The sequence below is a fragment of the Hyposmocoma kahamanoa genome, unplaced genomic scaffold (assembly GCF_003589595.1).
Source record: "Hyposmocoma kahamanoa isolate Upper Pololo Valley unplaced genomic scaffold, ASM358959v1 202, whole genome shotgun sequence".
Lineage (NCBI taxonomy): Eukaryota > Metazoa > Arthropoda > Insecta > Lepidoptera > Cosmopterigidae > Hyposmocoma > Hyposmocoma kahamanoa.
The window spans coordinates 10,919,407-10,947,305 of NW_020653726.1; the positions used below are offsets into that span (position 1 = coordinate 10,919,407).

Sequence of the window (27,899 nt, forward strand, 5' to 3'; positions counted from 1 at the left end):
GCCATTATAGCTCAAGACTACTGATAACGACACAAGAAAGCGTATTCGGGTGTTTAGTACTTATTAGGACACACTACCATCTATTTACATGGATATTTGTTAAAGTTCAGAAAATAATTTTATATCATGATAAATATTTGAATAATATTACAAGAAAAAACTGACTTTTTATATTTCATATTAAAGAGGAATTAATTGATATCATCGAATATACAGGCTGTACATTTGAAAGTGGGACATACTTATAGAATGCGTTATATTTTTTGATTCTGAAACCGAAAGAAACAAACTAATGAACTTAAACTGTACAATTTTTTTTTTATCGACTACTACTACTTGAGAACAACGTTAGTTATTGAAATCTATGCACATCACTATTATCGCTCCGACGCAGCGGCGAAAAACAAAGCACAGGTCGGGGGGTGGGGACACGGGCGCATACGCGAAATTGCTCAGTGCACGCGCGACCTTGATCTAACGAAGACACGTAAATTAACCTTCTCATCGCCGCCGATACCTTTACAGGTTACAGTTGTGATAACTGACGCAGGTTTCGCTTTTACGACCAAAAAATTGAGATTTTTTTGTGAAATAACTCCAATAGTTTTGTTATTATAAAGATAGACCACACAGAAATTTATTTTTGTGGAGCAAGGACGTGGGTTCAAGTCCCACCGGTTCGACGAAAATTTTCTGTGTCTTCGATCTTTGTATTAATTGTCATAACAAAACTAGTGGAGTTATTTCACAAAAATCTCAATAAACAAAATAACAAAAAACTGTTTAAAATTCATCTATCATGCATGCTTAGCATTCCAAAATTTGTAAAATAAAACGCGCATACCTGAAGAGTCCCAGCGTGAGGGTGGACTTGCCGGCGCCGGTGCGTCCGACGATGCCGAGCTTCTCCCTGGGCGCGACGCTGCAGGTGACGCCGCGCAGCGCCGGTTCGCCCGCGCGGTAGCCCAGCGTCAGCTGCTCCAGCTGCAGCGCGCCGGTCTCGGGCCACGTGGAGCCCGGCCCGTTGGGGAGGTTCCACTCCGCCTCCTGCGGGGCGAACGTTTTAAGGGGGCTCTGCACGCGTGCCTCAGTGGTCCAACCGACACGTGAGCCGAATCGCACTGTCTCATGTTTACATCAGGCACCACTGATGCGGCGTCGTTGCGAAGCGAACGAAAACGATTGTTGATAAAATTATCATGTTGTGTCGCGGCAACGTGTCATGTTGAAATAGAGGAAATACTAATAAATTAGGAAGTAATATAACAATTTACATGTAACTAATGTTACAATGTGGTAATGTTGTAAAACTTACCTTTTCAGTTTCAGCGTATTCTTTTATTCTTTCTACTGCCACGATGTTAGTCTCAACCTCGGAAGTCATTCGAACCAGCCAATTCAAGGTTTGTGTTATCTGAAATAGAAAGTAAGTTTGAGTGAAGCTAGAGTTAGCAGTTTTGAATATGAGCGAGAAGTATGAAATGTAAGGATCGCATGGCAGTTACAGTGAACTGCCGGTCAAATGTAATAGCGTAGAGTTTTGGGACTAGTACAAATGAATTACCGTCCTAAATTGCGGTCTTTCAGTTACTCCCAATGTAGGCTCAGAATTTATTACAAGTAGGCACCACAGTCAGATACAGTTCCTTCACATATTAGGATTATGCCGGTAACTCGTATTTTCACACTTCGCTTTCATTGATGTATTTTACTTAAAAATAAAATGACGCATAATGTATCGCGGGTGCCATGGACACACATATAGACAACCACAAATAACACCCAAACTCACAATATTTCTCTCGTAACCATTCGGCCACGTAGGCAGTTACTTAGCACTTCCGTACGTAGAATACAAGGAAATAACCAATTAGTTAGATACATTAACATGTATGCAACTTTTACATTTCATTTTTTACGAAGTAAATTACGTCGAAAAAACAAACGTTGATTACAGCTATCTTGGAAAAATAGAATAAAATAAATATAATAAAATAGTGAATGTGCGATTGATTGAGACAGACAAATCAATTATATAAATAGAGGGGTAAGTAGATAGACCTGCAAGGCGTAGCTGACAGAGAGTCCTACGAGACCAGGACTGATATCTTCGCGAGAGAGTACGGCGAACAGTGCGGCGAAAAATATGATGAAGTTGCCAATCATCTCCAGCCGTACTGCCAGCCAGCGGTTCGCGATGCAGCTCGGGTAGTAGCACGATTGGTTATGGTCCACACCTCGCTCCGATTCCTCAACGAACCTAGATTCAAAAAAAATAAAGAGGGCTGACAGAAATATTCAAATCATTCACAGTAATAAATTAGTTGGGCACGCAATCGACGAGTTGAAAGCCGTCTACGATGTGTTATTAGTACTCATTTTTTATTAATGACATTTTGTAGTTGATCGCTGATGGCCTTGACAAAAGGGCGAGCTGAAGGCTTTTAAACCGTTTATAAATTTAGAACCCTGAGCATGGTTAGTGCTCAGGCAACGTCACGTGGCTTATAAAAGCAAGTACCGGCACTCATGACGTGATGTCAATGAACCCTACCATTCCCCTACCCTACCGTCCGATATGCGTCATGCGACAAGTGATAATGCGTTTTCGAAACTGATATAAAATTATAAAGGTTTTTTTAGCTAAAAAAGCATTTACATAACATAACATTATAGATACAAAAAAGTAATAGAAAATGCATATCAGTGCTTATTTTTTAACAAAATAAAACTACAATGTACCTCTGTGTAACTCCATAAGCTCGTATAGTCATGGCGCCTGTAATACTTTCGCCGAAGTGTGAGTAGATAGGCGACCTAGAGACGGACTCAAGTCGCTTAAGCTGCCTCGAAGTGGCCACGTAGAACCGCTGGATGATGTAGTAGATCACCCCGATGGGAAGTATCACCGCCAGGAAGATCGGCGTTGACAAACTGATCACGAATAGTGTGCCCAGCACCTAACATACATTTTTTATGTAACGGACGGACTGTCAGTCGTTTAGTATGTTAAGACAGTTTGATTTGAATCTCTAAATGTTGTTTCCACTGATAGCACGATTTGTGATGTTTAAAGCAATGTTATCGTGACCATTTTAGGGTTAAAAAATAATCTGTTAACCTTTTTTAGGTGAGGTACAACTTAAAGTTTTTAACACATTACTGCGAGACTCCTTCCTCCCAGTATCCAAAATATTTAGTATTGACAATAGGATCAAATTTCATCGGTATAGAGCGAGCTCGCTTAACTATCTTCTGAATAATTTACTTTTCAGTTTGCAATTCGCTTTTAAATAGCAACTCAAACTGATCTTTTTTTATAATTCACTCGTATTAAATGTAATTTTAGTTACAAATAAATTCGAATTTCTTAAATTGGGATCAGTTTATAATATGCATGAAAAATGTAAAAATACGTAAACAGGAGTTAAAATAAGTAAAGCAATTTCTAAGCAGATCCGTTTACCGTTATATAACAATTAACACGAAAAACATAACAAAGCATAACACAACTATTAAGCAACGTAAAAACAGGAACAGACAATACATAATGATATTTATTTAAAACGGCATAATATACAAACTATACGAAGTACTGATAAAATAAATAACGTAACCCATATGGTTATATTTCAAATAATCCAGTCCTTTCCCCCCATATAAAGTAAACAAGTTGCGGCGTTACCTCGAACGTGCAATAAACGACGTCGGCGGACTGCATTGGAAGCAATGTGTCCAAAACGTCTACGTCTTTTGAAAATCTAGCCAGTATCCTGCCAATCGGCGTCCTTTCGAAGAATTGCAACGGAGTCTTTAGTACATTGCCCAACAACTGCATGTGGAGAATTTTCGCAGCGCGCCAACATGCCAAGTATGGCATTAAATCCGAAAAGAACGACGATATTGCTGTAACAACGATCACGGGATCGATTTTAATGACACCTTGAATCGTTTACGTTAGTCATGGTTCTCAAAGCATGCCAGAGTAATATCGATAGCTTAACAAATTCGTTATAATACGTGGGTATGTGTTATCATCTCTTGTCGATTACAAACATGAAAAAAAAAACAATTTGACGCTTGATGTTATTTATCCACGTTGGTGGCCTAGCTTCGCGATGTTATCGTACAATCAAGTTGCAGCTATTCGTGACAGTGTAATCACATATAATGACAGTTATTCGTTATGAATACATTATTTACGACACATAATCATTGTACCCACAAGCGCTAAAAAGACCGAAAAACTATAAGGGTGCCATACGATGACGGTGACGTGTGCAAACGGTTCACGTGACATCTACTCTATACTATAGTTGAATTGGGTTCATGCATAAAAGTTTTCGCGCCTGCCCTCTTAGCGCTAATTAGAAGGCCTATTTCACTACTAGAAGCAAAGCGAATGGCTAGTCCGACCGCAGTGTAAGAGTATTATTCTAAGCTGGTTTTTCTGTTAGAAAACAAACATAAACTGATCCCAAAATATTTATAACAACGTTGCATATTGAACAGCGAAACATTTTGTTATATATGTGCACAATGTTTTTTACAATTTTATTGTTCTACAAATATTAAGTTTAAGTATAAGGGACGGACGTTACGTCACGAACTCTCCAAAAGAACCTACCCTTCTTACGTTAAATATTCCTTTATCGCCTAAATTTCATTCGGGTGTTGTAGGACTTTAAAAGTTTTATTTGTAGCAAATTTCTGGGCTAGTCTTTGGGAGCGCTCGAAGTCGCGGGCGGTAGCATACCGCAAAGAAGCAGGTGGTCCAACCACGCAGTGTCATGGGCAGCACATTGTCGAGCACGTCCACGTCCTTGCTGAAGCGGTTGAGCACGCGGCCGACGGGCGTGCAGTCGAAGAAGCCGATGGAGGGCGCGCGCAGCACGCTGCCAAGCATCGCCGCGTGCAACGCGCGCGCAGCCGCCAGCGACCCCAGGTACAGCGCCAGGGATGACACCGACACCGACAGCACTGCACACCATGTTTCATCATACCAGCCACCACACCAGGATTCTCGAGTTTAGCATTCTTCAATTTTACCGGATTTGGTGATTGGCGTGCGGGCTCATTACATTTCGAGAACTGAATGTTCTTCCGACAGTCCGAAGACAAAAAAGATAACCTCTTCTTGGAAATACAAATGTTGGAATAGTCTGGCGGCGCAGATTAATCACTTAAACTACAGCTGAAAAGCTGGAGCAGTCCACTTATTAAGACATAAAATGTCGATAACAAAATATAAGCTCCTCTCATGTTTGATCCCCGACATGCATACTATCAACGTGCTTGTACCGTTTGTAATTGATGTATAGTTAGGTTATGACGTTATAAGCGTTCCAAAAGTTAATCATTATGGATGATTGAAGCCAAAACCGAACGAGACAGAGCCCCACTTTCACTGTGTTTATTTGTCCCTGTTTCCATTCGGACAGTACTTAAAGAAAACTTATTTAAGGCATACATTTGGTTTAAAAATTTAGAGTATACGAACATGCAATTATGGAAGGTTAAGTGTAAATGAAAAACTTAGGAAAATCTGTACATCTGTATGGTACAACACCATATATATGTACAGATTTTCAGAAAATGTGTATGTATACTACATTTTAAACATACATATGTACAGAGAATGTGTATATAGTATTTTTAAACCAAAAAAATAAAATATCATGCAAGATTAAATTTTGCTTATGAAACATGCAAGAAATTATAAAATCTAGTACCATATAAAACGGTGTCCATAAAAATTGGAAGTGACAATATTTTACAAAATGCCAATTAAGAATAATCCCAAATACACTAAACAATAACGTGTAAACAATGTATTCATTTAATTTGAATATTAATGTAATTATAATTCTAAACAATATATTACATATAAAAACTAATATCATAACATACAGCCAAATAAGAACAGTGAAATTACGGGTGTAGTTGATTAGTTTGGTTCGTCGCATGAGTATACTAATCCAATCGAAAGAAAGTAAGGAAGTTCTGTCACCAATAATGAAACCGGACCAGATAATTAGAAACCACCTTAACGCTAGTAAGTACCAACTGCCATAATAAAACTTTAAATACATTAAATTCGGGGCTCACAAGCTCGACATAATAAAACCTAATGCATAGAACAAAATGTTGCTTTTCTTATAGCGGTATCGTTAGCGCCGGGAGTCGCAGATCTATTAATAGACTATTTTAAAGACAAAAATACGACTTTTCTTAATATTATGCCTATAATTATTGTTTCTAAAATTCTCTATTGATATTTTTACATATACGTACATTCAGTCACTAGTTAGGCTATTAAATTGTTTTTTTTAAACTGCTAAAATGAACACTGTGTAAAAGACGTAAGGTACAAGAAATAATTTTGACATTATTATAGCTTTAGGTGTGATCCAACGCACCAAAAGGGAAATGTTCGGTACTTCGCTAGATATTTTGTCGACAAAATCAGTTATTGTACAAATGAAGTCTTCTTACCTTGTCCGACTCCGAGGCCTCCATATACACCGAGATAGAGATCACGGCGTTGTGTGTTAACAGTCCCGTTTACCATCTATAAATATGAATAAAAAAAAATTTATTTATAATATCAAATGACGGGACGAACGAGTCGTGCGCCTGATGGTAAGTTACACGCCTGTCCACAACATTTGCAGTGCCACTCAGAGCTTTAAATCGCAAACGCGACGCACTGAGACATAAGTTGACAAGTCCCATGTGCCTGTAACTTCACCAGCACCCTACCCTTCCAAACTGGAACGCAGTAATGCTAACATTACTGCTTGGCGGCAGAAATAGGTAAGGTAGTAGTACTTCCCTGGACGAACTTTTTCACAACGACCTCTACTGTTGCTAGATATAATATATTTTCGTTTAGCGCGAAATAACAATTAAATTCATTGATGCCTAATTATGTAGGCACGTGACGCTGGAAGAATTTAGAGCTTACGCACACGGCGCCGTAAACGCGCGTAGTGACTCGATTCAAACGCGCGCAAACATCGCGTTGCAAGCAAGAATCTTATATACTCAGCTGGAGTTTACATTTGGAGCCTTTGCACACGGCGTATTCTATACGCGCCGTAACCGCGCGTTATCTGCGCGTATACGCGCCGAAATTACGCTGTAGTGAATAGATTCAAACGCGTGCAAATATCGCGTTGCAAGCATTCTAACTTATATAGAATTTCATGTAGTTGCATCATTTCAAAAATTAACTGAAATTAACAAACAACACTAAAATTATAACTATCTCATATCAAAATGCGCGATACATACGCGCGTTTAAAATACTCTGTATGCATAGGCTCTTAGGTTACGGAATTTTATAATTTCATAAAAAAATAATAGAAACTAACCATTTGATCATCATTGGACCACTCGGCGAGCCAATAGTTTGATCCAACCTGGAACACCTGCAGCACCAGGTTCATGAGCACAGTCACCAGAGACGCCAGCACGCCCACCGACATAAGGTAGTGCTTGTATACGCTCCATTTCACCTGCATATAACACAACGGTTTTTTTTTCAGCTGCCTTTATTACGTTAGAGAGTTTCAAAGATTTAAAAAAATAATAAGTGCGCATTTGACCTCCATCTCACCTGATGGAAAGTAACGATGAGGTCGACGATGTAGCATGCACACCTAAATAATAGATTACGACTTTATGCACGATTTAAAGCCGCCTATACATGTTGCTACTGTATTACGTAGATTTATTTTGATCTAAGCGAACGCATGAACGGCTAGTGAGTTGTATGTACTTCGAGCTATCGAACAAAGGGGTTAGGTGAAAGTGAAATAATCTTTATTTCATAAGTAAGCAAATTACACTTGAAATCATCATACTGATTAAACTCTACTGCTCATTCGTAAGGCAGATTCCCCTGAAAAGAATGAGCAAGAAATTCAGGGGTTGCTTTTTGTAAATATACATTTGAATACACCTATCATTACAATATTTAATTTAAACAGATTAGATCGACATTACTTAAAAGAGCTAAACGGGTCGCTACTTTAGTATAATTTTGTTTCACAATAGTTTTAAACCTCGTAAACGGTAAATTTTGAATATCAATCGGAATCTTATTATAAAAGCGTATACATTGCCCCTTAAATGAATTTGAGACTTTACGAAGACTACTGACAAGAACAGCTAGTTTATTTTTACTCCTCGTATTATAATGTTATGTCTGTCACTATTTTTCAAAAACAAAATAAAAAATATTTTTCTTAACATAAATAACATTTTTATAAATGTCACAAGAATGTTAATCTCTTTAAACTTATCTCTCAAAGACACTCTGAGGCCCAGATTGAAAATTGCCCTAACCGCACGTTTCTGCAGGACAAAAGTCCGATTAATGTCGGCGGTATCACCTCAAAGCAAAATGTTGTATGTCATTAAACTGTGAAACTAGCTGAAGTACTCCAATCTAGCTGTTTGTAGCAAGGTAGTAGTAGTTTGATTTCGCTACCCATAGCGATACTTGTGATAATAGTAATAATAACAGCTGTTGCCTAATCGCCACCATGTAACCCAACACAATGTGGCCATTCTGCACGTAGTATTATTATAGTAGAATGGCCACCTTGTGTTGGGATACATGGTGGCCATTAGGCAACAGCTGTTATTATTACTATTATTACAAGTATCGCTATGGGGAGCGAGTAGATTATGTAATAACATAATCTATGGTTTGCATTACAGAAGTCTGGTCGTGGTACTCACGCTTCCCGTCTCTGCCTTTTCGGCTTCAATAAGCTTGTTTTTAGCTTTTAGTTCCTCGGGCGTTGCGCTGCTTTGTGACCGTTGTCTCTTCACGCTATTCGCGCGATCTCCTGCAAATGCATTTCCATAGGATTAGTCTACGTTTCGATGTTTGCTCATATCTCTCTCTTCTCTGTTTTTCCCTCATTTCTTGCAGTATTGCGTCATCTATTACTTTACTATGGATCTATCTAGATGTATATATAATAACACAAAAAATAATATATATATTAATACCAGGGTTCAAAATTATCAAGATATTTATTTTTTCTATTAATTATGCGACATATACAGGCTGTCCGTGTCAGTGGTTCAAAAAAATATCGAATAGGATATTATTATTACCTGTTCAGTAATAGGTATAAAATTGGGCTATCCTTAATAGTATAAAAAATATCGCCATTTTTAGAATATCTTTGAAATTTCAGTTTTTTTAAAAAACAAGGGACGTGTATTTTAAACACTATTTCTTACTTATTGCAAGAGTGATTTATTTATTTATTTAGAGACAATAACAGGTCACAAACCATGTAGAATACTTAATATTAATATAATACTACAACACTCTTTAGCTTGGAACGGATGACAATTGTGCACAACATTTAAATGAAATAGATTTAGTTAAATATCCTATTTAAAAATAAAAATGCAATTTTATATAATTAAAAAAAGGAAAAATTTGAGGAAACCATAAATTAAAAACCTACAAAAAATAAGCAAAATGAAGGCAACTTGAACCTAGCTTTCGAAACTCATATTAATAAGAATTAAATAATTTTGACACGTTTGAATACGTCTCGGACAACACATAACACGACATTGTGTTGTTTAACATCGAGATATTTGTCAAGATAATTAACGTGAAAATTGTAATATCGACACTACAAGTGTTTACGCACCTGCGGACTGCTGTTGGTCTGACTCTGAAGCGCTTTCCGATAGCGAGCGGGCGCGTTGAAGTTTATTCTGGAACTCCGAACCCAGTTTGCTTTCCAGATCATGCTTGATTTCGTTTAATTCTGGAATAAAACAAAATAACTGCTATGTAGGCACTTTACGAGGGCAGTTTGACGAGCGCGCTCAATACATACTCTTTCGATGCTCTACCCAATGCGCCACAAGACCGGGAGACAAACTCAATACCCCAAAAAGTACTATAAACAGGGATAATTTTTTTTCGTACCCGTTACCATTACCCGTTTGGGCCACATTAAACCAGTAATGGTGCAAAACGGGACAGCACTAGCTTTCTTCAATCGTTTCAGTTGTTGCATTTTTGTTGAATGAAATGAAATGTTCAATGTGGTTGATGTTTATCAAATTAATGAAATATGAAAAACGAGAGTGATATAACTGCTATTTATGCACTATATTAATTTCTATAACAATTTAATATTTTAATTTCATCTATGGTTAAAAACCAAAGTTAATGGAGATAAAATTTGAAATCACGAATACTGAAGTTCAAATAAAAATATTAATTAATAAGATATTTGATGAAATAATACATAATATGAAGGCTGTTAATATGTAATTCGCCAATGTCGAGATTGGCGCTAGAGGCGAGCACAGATGCCAACAATCACCAAAAACGACAACAAAACAAACGAGATAAATATTCGGTATACTGCTAGGACATAGGTAGAAATTAAAATAAAAATCTACAAAAATCTATTAAAAGTATTTAAGGAACAGCCGCCATTCTGTTTATTTTATAGACTTACATAAATTGTATTAGCTTAACATGCCAGTGAGTGTACAGGTAGGTAGTTTATAATGACGTTATTTTCGAGAAAAATTTGGACTTCGGAAAGAAGATTTTTTGTGTTCGAGCTCGTGCTAAGTGTGTTGTTTGTGCGATACTATTCGTAACTAATAAAAATTGGGGATATTTCAGAGACTCGATTTTTAGTCTCATTCATGCTGTCTTTATAAGTATTTTTTGTTAAATTATACAGATTTAAATAGCATAAGCCCAAAGTGTCGTAATCTGTAGCAAAATCACCATAACATAACACAACAACAGACAATAAAAAATTATATAGATTTAGAAACACTATGACTACCAGAAAATATAAAGAATTTCTTATTTAAGAGGTTGTAATAAATTTACCATATTACATGCACGAGTATCAAACTACAATGAATAAAAATTACGCGCGGGAATGTTTACAAATTTCCAAGCGAATACAGCCTCGCCCACACACTTGTGATCGCGACATAGGCGACGGAGATAGCAATAATGTTATCAAACGCCAAATATAGTGGCCCGATAAAACTTTACTGTAAAGGTTTAATTTTGAAACGTGTGATCTGTCACCTCATCTTGCATAACATACCTATACTTACGAGTATCAAGATGGTATTAAGTCAATAAATGTGTCAAACTATAACGGCGTTTTTTACAATCATACTTATCCGCACAATGGGAAAGTAAATGTGGGAAAGTAAACCTGGAGAAAGCTACACTAACAACAGCATGCTCATAAAAATAAGAATGCAGAATCGGTCTAATCGTGATCCAATATTAGTGTTTAGATTAATCATTATTTTTATGTGTCCTACAAAAGCGCAATGATAACCTAATTTTATTTTGATAGATTGATAAAATATCATTGATTGATGAAGATTAATCATCGAATGTGTGCACTTGACCTCGAGATAGATAAATGTTTTATCTATCATTAAATGTGGTGCAACCAAGTGTAGACCAAAGTAATTCCATCTTTTTTTTTATAAAAAATAAGTGCGCATTTACGATGACTTGACTATGTAGCATGCACACCTAAATAATGCCTATTCACTCTCACCTTGAAAAGGTCCAAGTTATAACGTTCGGGGAACAAGTTCGCAAGTAGGGAATTCCACTCTCTAGCCGCTCGCCATATAAATGTGGAAGCGAAACGCTTCGTGCGTATCCTAAGAATACCCACGACATTGGGGTGGAATCCCAGCCCACGTCTAGTCTTTCGATGATGGAAAGGGGAAGGCGGAATCAAATTATGCAATTCCATCGCTCTCCGTGATATATCCTGTAGAATACCGATAAGCAGGCAACTTTACAGCGGTGTTCAAGGCTCTGCAGCTTCGCCTCTACTAATTTCGAGTCTATATAAGCCTCTTGGCACGTTTGTCTATTAAATCCAAGGTGGCCAGTTGGTATTTAGTAGAGCCATCCCATAAGTGGCAGCAGTACTCCATAGACGACCGGACTTGTGCTTGGTACAGCAGAAGCAACGTCCCGGTGTGAAGTAACGCCTCACCTTGGAAAGGATGCCAAGCTTCCTGGCCGCATTTTTGGCCATGGATTCAATTTATTTGCCGAAGTTTAGATTGGACGACAGGTCTATTCCAAGTAGCTGGAGACGGTCGGTTATCGGTACGGATACATGACGAAAAGTCGGAGTCAGGTGAAAGGGACTCCATATTGTGGTGAATAGACACGCCTGCGTTTTGGTAGCATTAAATTTGACAAGATTGGCATCGCCCCAATCGAAGACTGCCTTAATTGTCAAATTCAAACGACTAACCATGGAATCTTGGCAAGACTAGATTTCTTCTCCACTGACCCTTGCATTGGCCAAGTAGCTGTTCACAAATGTGCTGTTATCAGCATACCCAAAGGCTCCTGGAATTAACATATCATTGCTGGAATCCCTTCTGGCCCGCTACTTTTATTCACGTCTAAACATCGCAGAGCTCTGAGTACCTCTTTTTGGCGTATGTGAACTGGCGCCATACTGCAGCCATTGTGAGGTAAAGAAGGTGGTAGGTTCCGTGCGGTATCCCAGTGCGAGTTTTCTGCAAAGAGTGAAGCAAAAAGATTCGCTTTCTCTTCCGCAGTATGAGCCAGCGAGCCATCCGGTCTCAGCAGAGGTGGTAAGGTAGAGAGGCTAAAGTTTGATTCGACCGCTTTGGCAAGGGACCAAAAAGACTTGCTGCCAGCTGGAAACTGGAGGCAAGTTTGGTCCCTATGGGGCGCACATGGTCGAACTTTGGACTGCGTAATACTTTGTTGCACTTCATGGCGGCCTTATTAAAAGCTTTTTTCAGATTCCGAGTACTCGGAGCTTTGCGCAGTCGAGCATCTGCCCTTTAATATATTCTAAACGTATATAAGCACGTATATATACTCCAAATGTTACCCAAATTCGACAAACGGTTACAACGTGACAGAGAAATAAACAACTATCTAAACTTTCACTTGTATTATAATAAAGATTCTACTCAATACAAACCTTCAGGTGATGTTCTTTCAGCATCGCTCAGATGGTGAATCAAGAAATCAGCAAAGGCGCCCTTCTTTTCTAGCAACTGTTGGTACGTGCCGGCTTCAGAGATCTCGCCCTCTTTCAGTACTAACACAAGGTCAGTCTGTGCCAAGTACGACACGTTGTGCGTCACCCATACTCTCGTCTTGCTTTTTAAGAGACCGTTCGGACCGATGACCTGACGAAATATAGTATATAGGGTTATTTGTAAAATACTATAACAACCTCGTAGGACTATATTACTAACAACAAAAACAAAAATTTTTGATTCATGACTTTTTACAAATAAACTTTTAAGTTTTTGTTGCACTATCTGAGACTTTAGATCTGTTAATCTGAGTCACACATGATCGATACAGTACTTTTTTTCTCTTGAGCATTATGCCTGTCTATGGCAAGTACTAATTGCTTAGTTCGAGTGTTACCTTGTCGAATATGTGTTTCCCAACGTGCGAGTCGACGGCGCTGAGCGGATCGTCGAGGAAGTAATTGTCCGCGTCGAAGTACACCGCTCGCGCCAGCGACACGCGCTGCTTCTGACCTCCGGACAGGTTAATGCCTAGCCAACAACAACATCCGTTCAGGTTTCGACATAAAAATAAATTGTGTTCACCGTTCTGCAAGTATACCTTTTTCGCCGATTTCAGTCTGGTCACCACCGGGCAGCACGTCGAAATCAGGCTTGAGTGCGCACACGTTGATCACGTTGTTGTACTTGTATTTGTCGAGTTGCTTGCCGAACACAATGTTGTCCTGCAAAGTCGCGTTCTGGATCCAAGCTTGTTGGGGAACGTACGCAACGCTTCCTGTGAACAAATACAAAAGTTACCTTCATGTAATTATTAAAACAATACTATTTTTTCTTTTTCAATTGTTTTTGGTTTGTTATACATCTAAAGCAATGCATGCTGTGGTTTCGACTGTTTAATTTATACCCACCCAGCTTGCATTGTAACTCTTTTTAAATCGATTTCTGAGTAGTTTTGAGAGATTTTAAGGCAATTTACAATCTGGGCCCCAGAGTGTCTTTGAGAGATAAGTAACTCATAGTACATTTTTAAAATGTTATTATATTTATGTTAAGAAAAATATTTTTTTTTTTCATGAAAAATAGTGACTATAACATTAATACGGGGAATAAAAATAAACTAGCTGTTCTAAATCTCAAATTCATTTCAGGATGAATGTATACGCTATTATAATAAGATTCCGATTGATATTCAAAATTTGCCATTTACGAGGTTTAAAACTATTGCGAAACAAAAACTTGATACTAAATGTTATTATACAACTTCTGCATACATAGATGACAAAAATCCGTGGTAGTGACCCGTTTAGCTCTTTCAGGAATTCTTGATCTAAGATGTTTAAATTAAATATTGTAATGATAAATGTATTCATATGTATATTTACAAAGAGTTTCTTGCTCACTTTTCTCAGGGGAATTTGCTCTACGAATGACCAGTAGAGTTTAATAAGTATGACGATCAAGTGTAATTTGCTTATCTATGAAATAAAGATTATTTGATTTGATTTGAGAATAAAACATTATAGTGTGTATTGTTTAGAATATAGCCGATGAGGGTGCCAACTTGCCAGTGGTGTTGACGCGCCCGGAGACCTTGTTCATCTCCCCCAGCAGCGCGGAGAGCAGCGAGCTCTTGCCCGAGCCGACGGCGCCCACCACGGCCACCAGCGAGCCCTTCTTTATGTTGATGTTGATGTTGCGCAGAGTCGGCTCCGGCTCGTCGCCCCACGAGAAGTGACCGCTTTCGATCAGTATAGGGTTGGCTGCAACAATAACACTTCGTTAGAATCTCCGCGGATTACATTTTCATTTACAGACTTATGCTTATGCTTGGCTTGCCAATTTTGGAGAGGCTCTGTATCATTAATATCAAATATGTCAATATACTTACGTTCTTTGGGATCGTGCTCTACGGAGTTTACGTTGAGTTCATCACAGTTCATGAATTTGTTCAATCTCTTAATACCAACAGCGGTCTGCAAATTAGGTAAATATTATAGACAACTATGTTCGACATAAAAAATTTTCTTTTATTGTTTCCGTCACCAAGCTTTGTTTATCAGGCAAGAAGCAAAGACTATGATCGTCCGGGTCTTTAATCAGCCTCGTGTTAGTCACAGAAGAATAAGTGAAGGTATTAATTATTTAGTATGATCGGCAATATAATAATTTATTATTAGAATGCTGAGTAATTTCTTCGTAAATAGTAGACAATCTTAAGTCAGAGAAGTAGTTTAATTGCTATAATGATAATTTTAGGCCTTTATATATATATCGAAAGTGTCTAGGGATCAAACACGGTTTTGCCAATTACTAGAAATTAGGATTACCAATTTTTTTTTTAACATCAATGGATGTTTTTGGTCAAGTATATAACTTGAATTTAAAAACGGAATTGACCAAAAAATCCATCATGTATAATTTTAAACTGATGTGCACGAAATGTCTTATTATCGTAGTATCGTCCCTACAGAAAGTTGAAAGATGCGCAACTTACTATTCACGAATAATCACTTACACTGGCTCTAAGCTTCAATTTCTACTGCCTACGTTACTGCACATACAAAGACTAAAAAATCAAAAACTTACTTGAACAATATTCGATATAACATTAGGCAGCATGGATAATGGGAAACGCAGTATATTGAAAAGAGACAACGCTACGAAAGCCCTTTTAGAGTCCAGCACTTCTGTGTCATTAACCAGTACGAAACACCCGAACGACATCAGCGAGACCTAAGACCATACAAGTGGATTAGCGTTCCATGCAATTTCGGGCTCGTTGTACCATGGAAGAAAACGGGACGTTCATTACAACATGTCGACCGATAAAAAAATTATAACTCTATGATAAACGCTTCGTTTCTCGCCACCGGCAAACAGGTTGTTTAGTGAACATCCCCTTAACTTGGGTGTTATTATAGCCATTATAAACAACCATCATCATAAGACACTGGCTATAATGTTGCCAAGCGCAAAGATTGTATCAATTGCCATTTCATTGAAAATCGGTTGTCATTGTGACTTTCGCAAATTATTATAGATAACGTTAACAAGTTTGTACTTAGATAATATTTCCGAGATGCGATGAAAATAGCGACAATAAATCTAATGATTCACATGAATAGCTAAAGATACAAAGTGGCAAACATCGTACGTAACTTATCGAGCATTTGTTTCCAACCTGTTAAGCAATAACGAATGTTGTTAGTATGTTTGTGTATAAGACAAAGAACCACAGCCTCTGAGACGTAGAGGTGGTTAAAATCTAGGTTCTACCTCCACAACGGACACCACTATCAGTGGCAGCAGTCCTAGTGGCAAATGCATTGTGAAAAACAGGGACATCGACACGAAAATCTTTTCGGCTGTCAGTATATTGTTGTCGGGGTCGGATATCACATATGTGAAGAAAGTTAAGAAGGTCACCTTGAACAAAAACAGTTTGTCTTAAGTAATAACTTATCACTATTTGCGGAAATTTGTTTTTATTGCCTATTTCTACGATAGTAAACATTCATAAATAGGGGCATATACTAGGTATATTTTAAGAACGTGTGAGAAAAAAATATGTATGTTTCCATTGTGGTGTCTACAATACAATAATTATATTATAAGAAATAAATGTAGTGCATTGTCTCTTTGAACAGCAAAAGTAATTATTCAAAAAAACAAAGATGAAGTAGATTGTGTTGTTGCACTTGTTGTATTGTTGCTATGACGAACCAAGTGTCGGTAAAATTTATGACAGTACGGTATTATTTCTCAGTATTTGTTAGCTTCAGGTGGTGTTGTTCACTGAAACTGTATTAAAGAGTTTCTTATCTGCACGTTATTTATGTTGTGTTTATTTAATCCATTGGAATGTTGTTTATCATAAACTGTCAATAAGTGCAACGGTTCAAGGGGTCCTTATTCAGGCCTGGAATATAATTTATTTGAAGTCCTCGAGAATTAAGCTATTTTTTAGGATGTAATTATATTTTTTTCTAAACAAACCAACATTTCGGGTTTATCACTGGTCTCATGGTCACGGCTGACTGATTTTTTCATTTCATAAGAACTGGATAAGTCCTTGGAAACTTTTCTAATAATATTCCTTTCAAGTAACAACTACATACTTAGAAAAAACATAACGAAACATAAATAGGGTGGTATTAAAGTTTCATTATGATTCGGTTAAGAATATAGTATATGCTGGTAATTTATTAGTGTATTTTACTTCCAGTATCTATATTACTAAAATGAACAATTTCTAACGCGAGAAACCAAGTCAAATCGCGAAAAAAAAGACGTACGAGACGGATATTTTAGACATATTTCAATATTTGAGATTTGAAAAATACTTATTTGAATTAGTAACCTGCTAGAAAATCATCATAATTATATTTGACAATATGTGTTAAAGACATTCAGCGTAGTCATTTGTTATGGTTACCGGTAGTTTATCTCATAAGTAGTTGTAAAAATCTGTGTTCGTAATATTTTAAGTTGATAATAAAAATCAACATTATTTCAACAAGAAAATGAGATAAGTGAATTTAAACATGTTTATTTATTGTAATCAAGAGTAATATAGTAGTAATATATTGACGATTATGAAAGCGATAAGGGTTATTATAATTGTATAAATCATCTGATTAGTTATACACTAATATATTAATCAGTGAAGATTTGTATGAAACAGTCGTTTCTTATCGGAGCATTACTAAATAGCTACTGTGAAACAATGTTCATTGATATTCAAAGTATCAGACAAAGATTATTAATTTGGCAGCATTACAGGGGTATCATTACACATATAAACATACGTTATAATAATTTTAATCAACAAAATTCAGAACAGTTACGTTATGTATTTTCGACATTAAGTTTATTGGCATAATACACACAGAAACTTACCAAAAACGGCGCACAAGACCATATAAATGAAGTAGCAGAATTCAAATAGGCAGTTTGTTTTAGAACATTCATTTCTTTGTTCCTTATTTTAAGTATTTGGTCCTCGAAGCTTGGTTCCCAAGCATACATTTTAAGTACCTGGAAATCACAGATTAGAAAAAATATACCTACTCAATGATGATTTTGAAACGATACAGAAAACCTTCGAAGATTAATAACGAAACGATATTTTGACCATCTTGTTCTATATGTAAAGGGTCGCTCTCTATAATACATCGTCTTTCGTTATAAGTTCCTTGACGACTTCGGTGACCCAGCGGTTAGTTAGTCCCGTTAAGACCAATTTGGGAAATCAACTGTTCTGGTTCTGCTCTGGTTGTTTAGGACAGTGCGTTGGTGTTAATTTCGTTGTTCTGGTACCCACTATGGGTACAGTTGGTTCGATTATTCATCATTAGGCAATCAATATAAATTAATACGTACTTTACTGGACATTGATGTATGAGTAAAATAATATATAATTTATGAGAACCTTGTAATATGTTGCGATATTGATTAATAATACTACATAAATATTTCGATGACCTTGCATAATCTGAATCTACTTTTTAAATTGTTAACATGACTTCCGCGAGAGTAATCTAACGAAACATTGATATTCGATAACAGAATCAGTGCTAACACCGGATCGGTTTATAAGGTATTGAATATTGAAACTTGGGATTTCACATTTGGTAATCAATTATTGAAATAACTATCAGGCTACTTTTTAATACGAATGCATCCTCCCTTCTTCCCTGTATCACGAATCTTCTTTTATTTATTTAGATTAAAATACGAAACTTTCCTGTATTACGAATGCATCCTTCAGTGAGTGTAACCAATCGGAAGATCGGTTACGGTAACGGAAGTTACTGCCACCTTGATGTCACAGAATCAATGAAATCAATCTTGATATACGCTACATGTCTATTTTTGGATAGAATGTTAATTCATTCTGGTCATAGTATTATTTTTATTTCAACACAGAAACACTACAACAACAAGTAATAGTGAAGCAAACTTGAATGACCTCGATGGGATCGCACTCGGTCACATACATACGCAGATATCATTGGTGTTATCGAGAAGATAGCGAGTGAGCGGGCACGAGCAGTGAGATGGTGAACGCTCCTCACATGAATAACGACCGAACGCAATTTCATTTATTTACGAATTTTAATAACCTAATGAGAATAACGTGATTATTACTTACTTTAATTCCATTAAGCACCTCATTCATAAGTTTGACTCGTTCGTCTTTGTACTTCATCTGTCTGATTTGTAATGTTTTAACTCTATTGGCGATCAACCCGTTTACGGGGATGAGCACTATCATAACGGCGAGGCCGGCTAGCACGGACGGCCCTAAGATGCCCCAAAGGAAGAATAGGGCAAGTGCGATTTGAAGCGGCGCTGACCATATCATATTTAGATACGCTGTTAGTTCTAGAAACCTGTAAAAAGGATTTAAAACTCAGCGACCTTATTTTACGACAACAAAGATGTACATTAAATACATTCTGATATTTGTCGATGGAATTAAGATTACAGCCGATGTCGTATGACTAACAAAAACTATCAACTTTAGAACTTTAAGACACTAAAGTAAATAGGGACCAAGTAAGCTAAGGTTTGTTTAAAGTAACAATGTTTATCCTACAAATGATTTAGGGTGAATTTCACGTTCCGAATTTCAATGGCACTTTTTGAGTGATTTTTGTGAAACTCTTTTTCTTTTGGTTTTAAAGTCTAAAACGTACAAATAAGTTCAAACAATGTCAATAATTATTAAATTACAGAAATATTTAAGTGAACTACAACAAAAAACGATATATTAGGTCAAAGGAATGAGATTGCGTTAACACAAATGATTTTCTCATAAACTTGTAAAATTTATTATTATAACACACATTTTATCGTTGACAAAAGAACATTTAACATGTAACAAATATTTTAATATCATTTCTTGTATCAAAATTCTTCTGATCTGTCATCTATCTACTTAGGTAATAAATAAATAAGTATTTTGTATGCTATACTGATATTTAGCATGTTTAGCATGCATGATCACCATTATCATCAGCACCATTCACATCATCACAATTATTATCATCACTACAATCATCATTATCACTATCACACCATCGTCAAAATATCATCGTCGTCACCATCTAATTGCTATATTTAAAGTAAGCGTTTGACTTAAAGTAACTATTTAACTTAAAAGTCCACAAGAATGAAAGCGACAAGAATTACATTTTTGATACATTTTTAGTTGTCAAGGTCGCAGAATATTCTGGACTGTTATAAAAATGCGTGGATTTTAAAGTTCCCGGTGTCTAATGATGCACAATAAAGTTTATAACATAATACTTATTTATATAGATTGCTTTACGTGAATGAGAACGATTTAGTAACTGACATTGGTAATAAGTCGATCTTTTGCTAAAATGGATATGCACTGTATACACTCCAATCCGACAGGAGCACCTTCTCACGTGTGCGAAGGGTGAAGGTTTTTAGTTGAAATAACACTAATGATAAGAAATTTGTATATCCAAGAAAACATATTTGTTTATAATAAATTGGAAAGTTACGGTATGTATTCGACGTAAAAGTTATTAGACTTTATCCTCGATGGGAAATATTGCAATTTCTACGAGTGTTTAATTTTCTTCCTTCATTTCTTAAAAATAGGGACGTGGAACCGGCTCCGATGAATTAGAAATAACCCACTTTTTTAATTTTTATTTATTACTGTGGCGTACTAGTCTTTTTATGTGTGTGTGTTTAACTGCCTCCGTGGCCAAACGGTTACCATGCTGGACTGCCACGCAGAGGTCCCAGGTTCAATTCCCGGGCAGGGAGAAATATTTGTATGGCCTACATTTATTTATCTCCTGAGTTTGGGTGTAATTTGTGGTTGTCTATGTGTGTGTCCATGGCACCCGCGACACAGGGTTTCCCTAGCACGGGGCTATGTTGATTGCGTTATTATTATTATGTATACCACGGGCTAAGTAAACAAGAAATCATATTAAATAAATAATGCTTAGCATAATATAAAAGTTATTGAAAGGGACACATTTTTTGAGGTCATCTGAAAACAACCCTTAACTTAACTTCACATAACATTGCGCGATGTTGAAAACCCTTTTAGACTAAATTGTTCACACAAGTTGTTGATTATTTAATTGCGTGAGAGTCAAACCGGCTAATATTTTTGTCGATATTTGTGTAATTGTAGGTTGTGCAGTTTGCGACGAAATTAAGGGTCGTATTCTAGAACTCTACTCAATGCTCAAGTCAAGATTGCACTGGAAACACAAGCACTGGAAATACGACCCTAATGGCAGGGACTTGAGTATGATTTCGAGTGCTTTAAACCATACTCAAATCCTGACTTGAGCGTTAAGTAGAGTTCTAGAATACGACCCTAAGAGTTTAAAGATTTAAAAGATATCTGAACATTGCATCAACCTTATATCAATGACATTAAGGGTCGTATTCCAGAACTACTCAATGCTCAAGTGAGGATTTGAGTAAGATTTAAAGAACTAGAAATCATACTCAAGTCCTTGATATTAGGGTCGTATGTCCAGTGCTTGAAATCATACTCAAGTCCTGACTTGAGCATTGAGTAGAGTTCTGGAATACGACCCTAAGTTTAAATTGAACCTACATATAATTGGTTTAAAATCTATATTTAGCTAGTTTTTATAAGATATTTTTGATATTGAATGGTGACATCACAGCAAATTTGACGAATGATCTGCAAACGGGCTTTATGCAGATTGATCATTCGTCAAGGATTTGAATCTTGTACGATACGGAAATCAATCAAAACTCTAACTGACAGTGTGTCGTTATCTACGGATCCGAGCGGAAATTTAACAGACTTCAAAAAGGAGGACATTTTTCAATTCGACTGTACTTTTTTGTGTATGTTACGCAATTACTCCAGTATTTGTGAACCGATTTTGATGATTCTTTTTTGTTTGAAAGAGGGTACCTCAGTATTGGTCTCATTTAAACTTGAAGAAAATATTCCACTTCTAAGGGTCGTATTCTAGAACTCTATTCAGTGCTCAAGTCAGGATTTGAGTATGGTTTAAAGCACTCGAAATCATACTCAAGTCCCTGCCATTAGTCGTATTTCCAGTGCTTGTGTTTCCAGTGCAATCCTGACTTGAGCATTGAGTAGAGTTCTAGAATACGACCCTTGATCTGATTTCGCGCACTTTCTGGTAACCGATTTCAATAAAATTGATAAATAAATGTAATTTCACGAACTTTTGAGGTGGGTTTTTTTAAGTTATAATTATTAGTTAGAATCAAAAGAATTGACATAAATAGCAATATCTCTGTGTTTTTTATTGTTAGTCTCTTTTGTGTGTTTAAATAATGTGTACTTTACTGTACTGTGGCCTTCAAATTAGACGCTTGTAGAAGATCTGCAGGCGCGCGTCTGTAGCGCTTTAGTAATTTTTAGTTTACTAATTTATGTATATATTTTTTAAATTTATTTAATTAGTTTTGTTAAATAATTTGTGTTGCTGCAGCGCTTCTACATATAAGCGTCTAATCAGAAGGCGCTATTAAGCTTTCTTTCTTTCTTTTCTTTCTTTCTTATAATATATTGTGGTTCCTTAAGACTGTACCAATTAGATCAAATAATGTTTACATATATAAACACAAATGAGTAACAGTCGTACGACCAAATTTGTCATAAATATACAGTAATAATCTAGAATCACATTATAAAACATTTTGCTGCTCTTTGATAGGGAAAACCGTGTTATCTTTAGTTACCTAAGCTGAATTTTTTATAGCCCTCAAGTAAGGTGTTTTATTATATATTTGTATGATCATATTAATGATTGCACAAGTATTACATAATATTATGTTATTCTGTTGTCGCTGTTACTTTAGCTGTACCCGTTTGTGTGTTTCAACTTTGATAACGTTGTGCAAATATGAGATTGCAAACATACTATTGAGCGATGTTAGCTATTTCAAGAGATATAGTAATTAAGTGAAGGGTGTAAGAAAATAAGAAATAGTGCCGATATTGTTTATTTTAGAGCTAAATGATAATTAGCCAAGATAATTTTTTATACAATTTGCCATCATGAAAACTATGCCCAGTAGCCATGTGCTAGATTTACCCCATGTTTAAGCGTTGTTCTTGAAATTTTGATATAATGTGTAACTCACATACCTTTGCGCATCAACAGACATCAAATTAACAATTTCACCGACAGTGGATTCCTTTCTCGCAGAGTTTGACATCCTCAAAGACTTTCTATAAATGGCACTGGTGAGGGCGGTCCTTATCCTCATGCCGACAAGGTACATTCGAGTGAAGTAGTGCGCGAGTAACGTGGTCTGTACAGTCGCACATGCCAATAGCGCGACCGCGTATAAGTAGCCTTTCCATACCGGCTCTTTACTTTCTGTAAAACTTATTAGAAGTCTGAAAAAAAAAATTGAAATTGTATTAAAACAAGGAAATGAAAGCAAAACTAATCTTGCCATTCGTTATTCGCTGTGACGTCCATTATTTAAGATTGATCGACAGTGCTCGAGTGACGTCATCGTACACTTCAATACGACGTCACGATGATGAATCATTCATTTTGTTGAAATAGGTCCAATAGTAAACATTACTTTGAACTATTAGCATATAATTCTCCAAAACGAAATTACTAAGGACATGATAAGATTATGCCACGTTTGTGTATTATTACGACAAAAAAACGAATTTGTTTAAACAAATTAGTTTTTTGTCGTTAAATTCTGGAATGTAACAACATAATATTTTTTGCAGTCGAAACACGTGAAAATTGATGAATAAACAGTCAGTATACATATACATTGAAGCTTAGGTACTTTCATCTCAAACACGTTTGACTAGGCAAAAGGTGTTAAGTGGGTAGAATAAATTTGTAAAACTCACTTGAGTAGTTGTGGCGAGAGGAACATAAGAATGTCGTTGGCGAGTTTAAGCACGGATCCAAAGAAAAACTGCGGACCAAAGGCTAGGCATAGCGCCGGCAGGATCGACGCAGGCTTCCGTTCGCTCTCTGGCTTGAAATTCACACTCGCTGAAGTTTTACTGTATGTCGCTTTTGCACTGTTTGTGCTGAAATTTGGACTGGTCGTTGTAATCCTAATCAATTTTATTCTAATTCTAAGACGTATTTCACAAAACTCTACGAAGACTATTCAAATTCAATGTAAAGAAGATTTATGAATCGCCAATTAGAATCATTTTACTTTTCTATATAAAAAAGGAAAAATTTGTACGTATTATATCTGTTGCATTTTATCTGATTATACCATTCGTACAAACACATTATTAGCTGCAATAACATATGGTGAGTGTAATTAAGACGTAAGCTACCGAATCTTATGTTCACATTGTAAGTTTCATAATAATAAAAGTGAATACATTCGTGATAATAGTTTTCCTACTACTTTATCGATTGGAGTTTTGCTGTACCTATATTAGCTTAAATGGCTTTGTTCACTTACACTTCTCGTTTCTTTAATGTCCTCTGCCAGTATTTTTCGAATCTCGGAACCACTTCTTTAGAAGAATCAGGAGGATTCAGCGCCCAGAGGTCACTCTCAGTGAGACTCCTACGGAAGCCTGTGAGTGCTAGAGGATCGAACCAACTGAATGTCAGCCGGCTAGGGAATCCTGACGCGCTTTCTGGGCATTGATTCTAAACAAAATATAATTATAAACATAACTAACCAGAACAATGCTCTTATGAATGGCGACACCCCTAATTTTCTTGTTTAGCAAGTCAGGTACATTTGATGACATGTTTGTTCCGAACCGACTGTTGTGTTTCGGTATTGTCTTGAAACCATACAAGATTATAGTTGCTATTGTATGACGTCGGTATATTAGAGTTACACAATATCCCGGCAGCCCCGTGCCGTCGTTAATCGCTCCACATCGCGCAAGCGTGGAAACGAAGCCGATTTTGAATGTCACTTATTTACGTTGCCGTTGTCTTAAGTGCCGTTAAGGTCATAAAGCACCAAGCCATATTTCATCGTTTTTATACTTCAAAATTTAAATACAATTGACCTCGGCGATGTCGAACATAACATCTGGTTATTTTAAATTAAGCAGTAATATTTGATTAGGTCAAGGCTACATAGCATAAGGAAAAATGTGTAATTTAAATTACCTTTTCGAATTTGTACGGAGTATCTTTGGGTGGTAAGTCGGCGAAACAATTGAGTAAAAACATCAAGAAAATAAGTGGGTAATATATCATGTAGCTAACGAAGTAGTATTGGACGTTTTCATCATCAGCGGTGTTATAGTGGGCCCTTATTTCTGTTCTGAGCTGGGGCAGCCCCGCCAGCACCAGTAGTAACCAGAAGAAGAAGAGTACTCCTGATGCTCTCATACCATATTTCCTATTGTAGTATAATAATGTAGCTGACAAACCCTGCAAGAAAAAGCACCGTTCATTCGCCCGTACCTGCACCGGTAATACTAAAGCTAAAGCTCATACGTACAAGTATTAAATCATCGGATTACATTTACGAATAGAATAATTAAATGTGTTCTACGAACTTAAGGAGTTATATCATAAACGAAGTTCTCAGAATAACCAGGCAGTTATTGCGAACCAACTTTACTAGTTAAAATGGTTACAGGTATTATAATCTAAACATTATACATTTCACCACTTTCGAAACTTGGAACTGTGTAGTCAAATATATTATAGAATCGTCGGCAATAGTGATAAGCAATCTTTTTTTAAAAAAAAGGTAAATACTCATGGAACGTAAAAGTCATCCAGTACATAGTAAAAATAGTTCAATTTGCACACATTATTATGAGTCATTGTGTTGTTGGTCGGCTCCAGCGGGCGGGTTGATTGCAGACAACTCTATTTCTCTATTCAAGTTTTTATACAAAAAAATACAGTAATGACGGTCTCAGCGAAGGCCACGCGTATTCAAAGATCCGTTTAGAATACCGTAGTGGTCAGCATTCAGCGCAATGATGAAATCAATTAACTTTTAGGCAAAACCGCATTAAAAAAAAAAGAATTCTCGTTAAAGTTTTTCATTTATAAAAGCAAAACTTAATACGCTACACTGTTCCGAACAACATAAGTATATATATGAAATTGTGCAAGTCATTGTTACTACCCAAATTTATACGTATGTACACAATGAAAATACATGCGTAGAACGATCTAATGCATGATATAGAACACATTCATTAACGAGAGGAATTAAATAGTACTTGTATAAACTACAATCAAGGGACATGATAAATTACCTTCTGTAATTATTACTTGGTGAGATTGAGTACGTCACAGACAAGGTTTTCGTTGTATATAAATAATAATAATAATAATAATAATAATAATAATAATAATAATAAAATTATTTAATTGAAAGGTGTCTATTCAACAAACTCGTAAGAAAAAAAAATTAAACTATTTTAAGGTCACTAATCCATTGTATATAGCACCGTTGTGGAAGAGCTGCAAGATTGCATATTATAAGGGAGCCACAGACAACAAGTGTCCAGCGATCAAGCCCGTTATTGCCAATATTACTGAAAATCAGGTTTTTCAACCAATTATATTTTTAACTCCAATGGCTTTTAGGTGTAATTTCATAATTTAAAAAATGAAAAAGTAATTTAATAAACTTATAAATACATTTTTATTTAAATTTAATACGGTAGTAAAATGTTTTTAAAAAATACCTTGATTCCTAGACACTTTTGATGAGTGTATGTGGGAGATCCGAAAATTAAATGGAAATAATACACAATAACGCTTTATTACGATGGCAATGACGCAATACCATAAAAAAAATTGAAACAAATTATGTAATACCAATCATCTTGCTTGCCCGCGGACAAAGGTCAAAATTAAATATTTCTTGCAGTAGATACTTGACCACTTGTTTAAACATTATTATAAAATAAAACATTACTGAATACTTTTGTTTCGCAATATAATAAATTGTATTTTAGTGTACGCTCTTAAAAAGGTATTTGGAATACACTTGTACGTAAACGGAACAATCTCGAGTTCTTGGGCCTGACCTAAGGTATCGTTAGTTTGCATAAACTTCGAACGTATACGTGTAATTATTAGACATAATATTACGTGCTGTGACTACGAAAAGAGCCTTGGCCTAATGATACGATCGCCACACAGAAAAATAGTATTCAAATACTTTTATAGATGCTAGTTCGTAGTAGAAGCGGTTTAGCTTCATGTTTCCTATTTTTCGCACGTAGTTTTCTAAATTGTCTTGTATGCAAAATACCAATTTGAATGATGTAATTTTATTCACCACTGTATTTGTTACGGACTCCTTCGTATACTATTTTATTTCTTTGCTTGTTGTCACGTTGATAGATTATTTTACAAATACATGTCAAGTGAAAAGTGGAGTTTTAATTACGAGAAATAAGTTAATTTGTGGTAGTCGCAACATAAAAACATCGTCGGCATCATATTGGTCTTTCACCGAACGATCCAGTGCCTCCGACCGCCCGACAAATCGAACCGAATTAAACCGAACCATGTCGCGGCCGGTAACACACAGTTTCGCTAAGACCCAGAAGAACCCGCACTCTGAACCCGAACCATCCACGTCGACCCCTACACAAACACTCGCACCCGTTTCTTCCAAAGCAAGTACAGTCAACCATAATAATTCAGATAAAAGTGGTACAGTCCGCTCCAAAAATAGTAGTATACTATTAAAAAAAAGAGAAGCCGAGCTAGTAGCTACGAAACGGTTGGCGGAAGAGACGAAGCGGTTGGCGGAAGTTGGCACCCAAACGCACAAGATGAATCCCT

The 27,899-nt window shown here is 36.4% G+C and overlaps 1 protein-coding gene across 5 annotated transcripts in view; it reads right to left on the reverse strand.

The window, feature by feature from the left end:
- LOC113226781 (multidrug resistance-associated protein 1) overlaps positions 1-27,899 on the reverse strand; it is a 35,323-nt gene that overhangs the window by 2,257 nt on the left and 5,167 nt on the right. Inside the window, exons 3-23 of one of the 5 annotated variants that reach the window (XM_026459522.1) lie at positions 25,242-25,508; positions 24,571-24,764; positions 23,993-24,178; positions 23,255-23,509; positions 19,247-19,487; positions 17,992-18,129; positions 16,369-16,518; positions 14,981-15,065; positions 14,658-14,852; positions 13,691-13,867; positions 13,487-13,620; positions 13,029-13,239; positions 9,690-9,809; positions 8,752-8,861; positions 7,377-7,520; positions 6,496-6,571; positions 3,686-3,906; positions 2,743-2,960; positions 2,062-2,260; positions 1,316-1,414; positions 845-1,047 (exon numbers count right to left, since the gene is read on the reverse strand). In XM_026459522.1, the coding sequence (XP_026315307.1) occupies positions 845-1,047; positions 1,316-1,414; positions 2,062-2,260; positions 2,743-2,960; positions 3,686-3,906; positions 6,496-6,571; positions 7,377-7,520; positions 8,752-8,861; positions 9,690-9,809; positions 13,029-13,239; positions 13,487-13,620; positions 13,691-13,867; positions 14,658-14,852; positions 14,981-15,065; positions 16,369-16,518; positions 17,992-18,129; positions 19,247-19,487; positions 23,255-23,509; positions 23,993-24,178; positions 24,571-24,764; positions 25,242-25,508 (3,623 nt within the window). Of the gene's footprint in view, positions 1-844; positions 1,048-1,315; positions 1,415-2,061; positions 2,261-2,742; positions 2,961-3,685; positions 3,907-4,756; positions 4,981-6,495; positions 6,572-7,376; positions 7,521-8,751; positions 8,862-9,689; positions 9,810-13,028; positions 13,240-13,486; positions 13,621-13,690; positions 13,868-14,657; positions 14,853-14,980; positions 15,066-15,678; positions 15,826-16,368; positions 16,519-17,991; positions 18,130-19,246; positions 19,488-23,254; positions 23,510-23,992; positions 24,179-24,570; positions 24,765-25,241; positions 25,509-27,899 lie in introns of all 5 variants that reach the window. The other 4 variants (XM_026459524.1, XM_026459519.1, XM_026459521.1 and 1 more) reach the window with 4 other exon arrangements.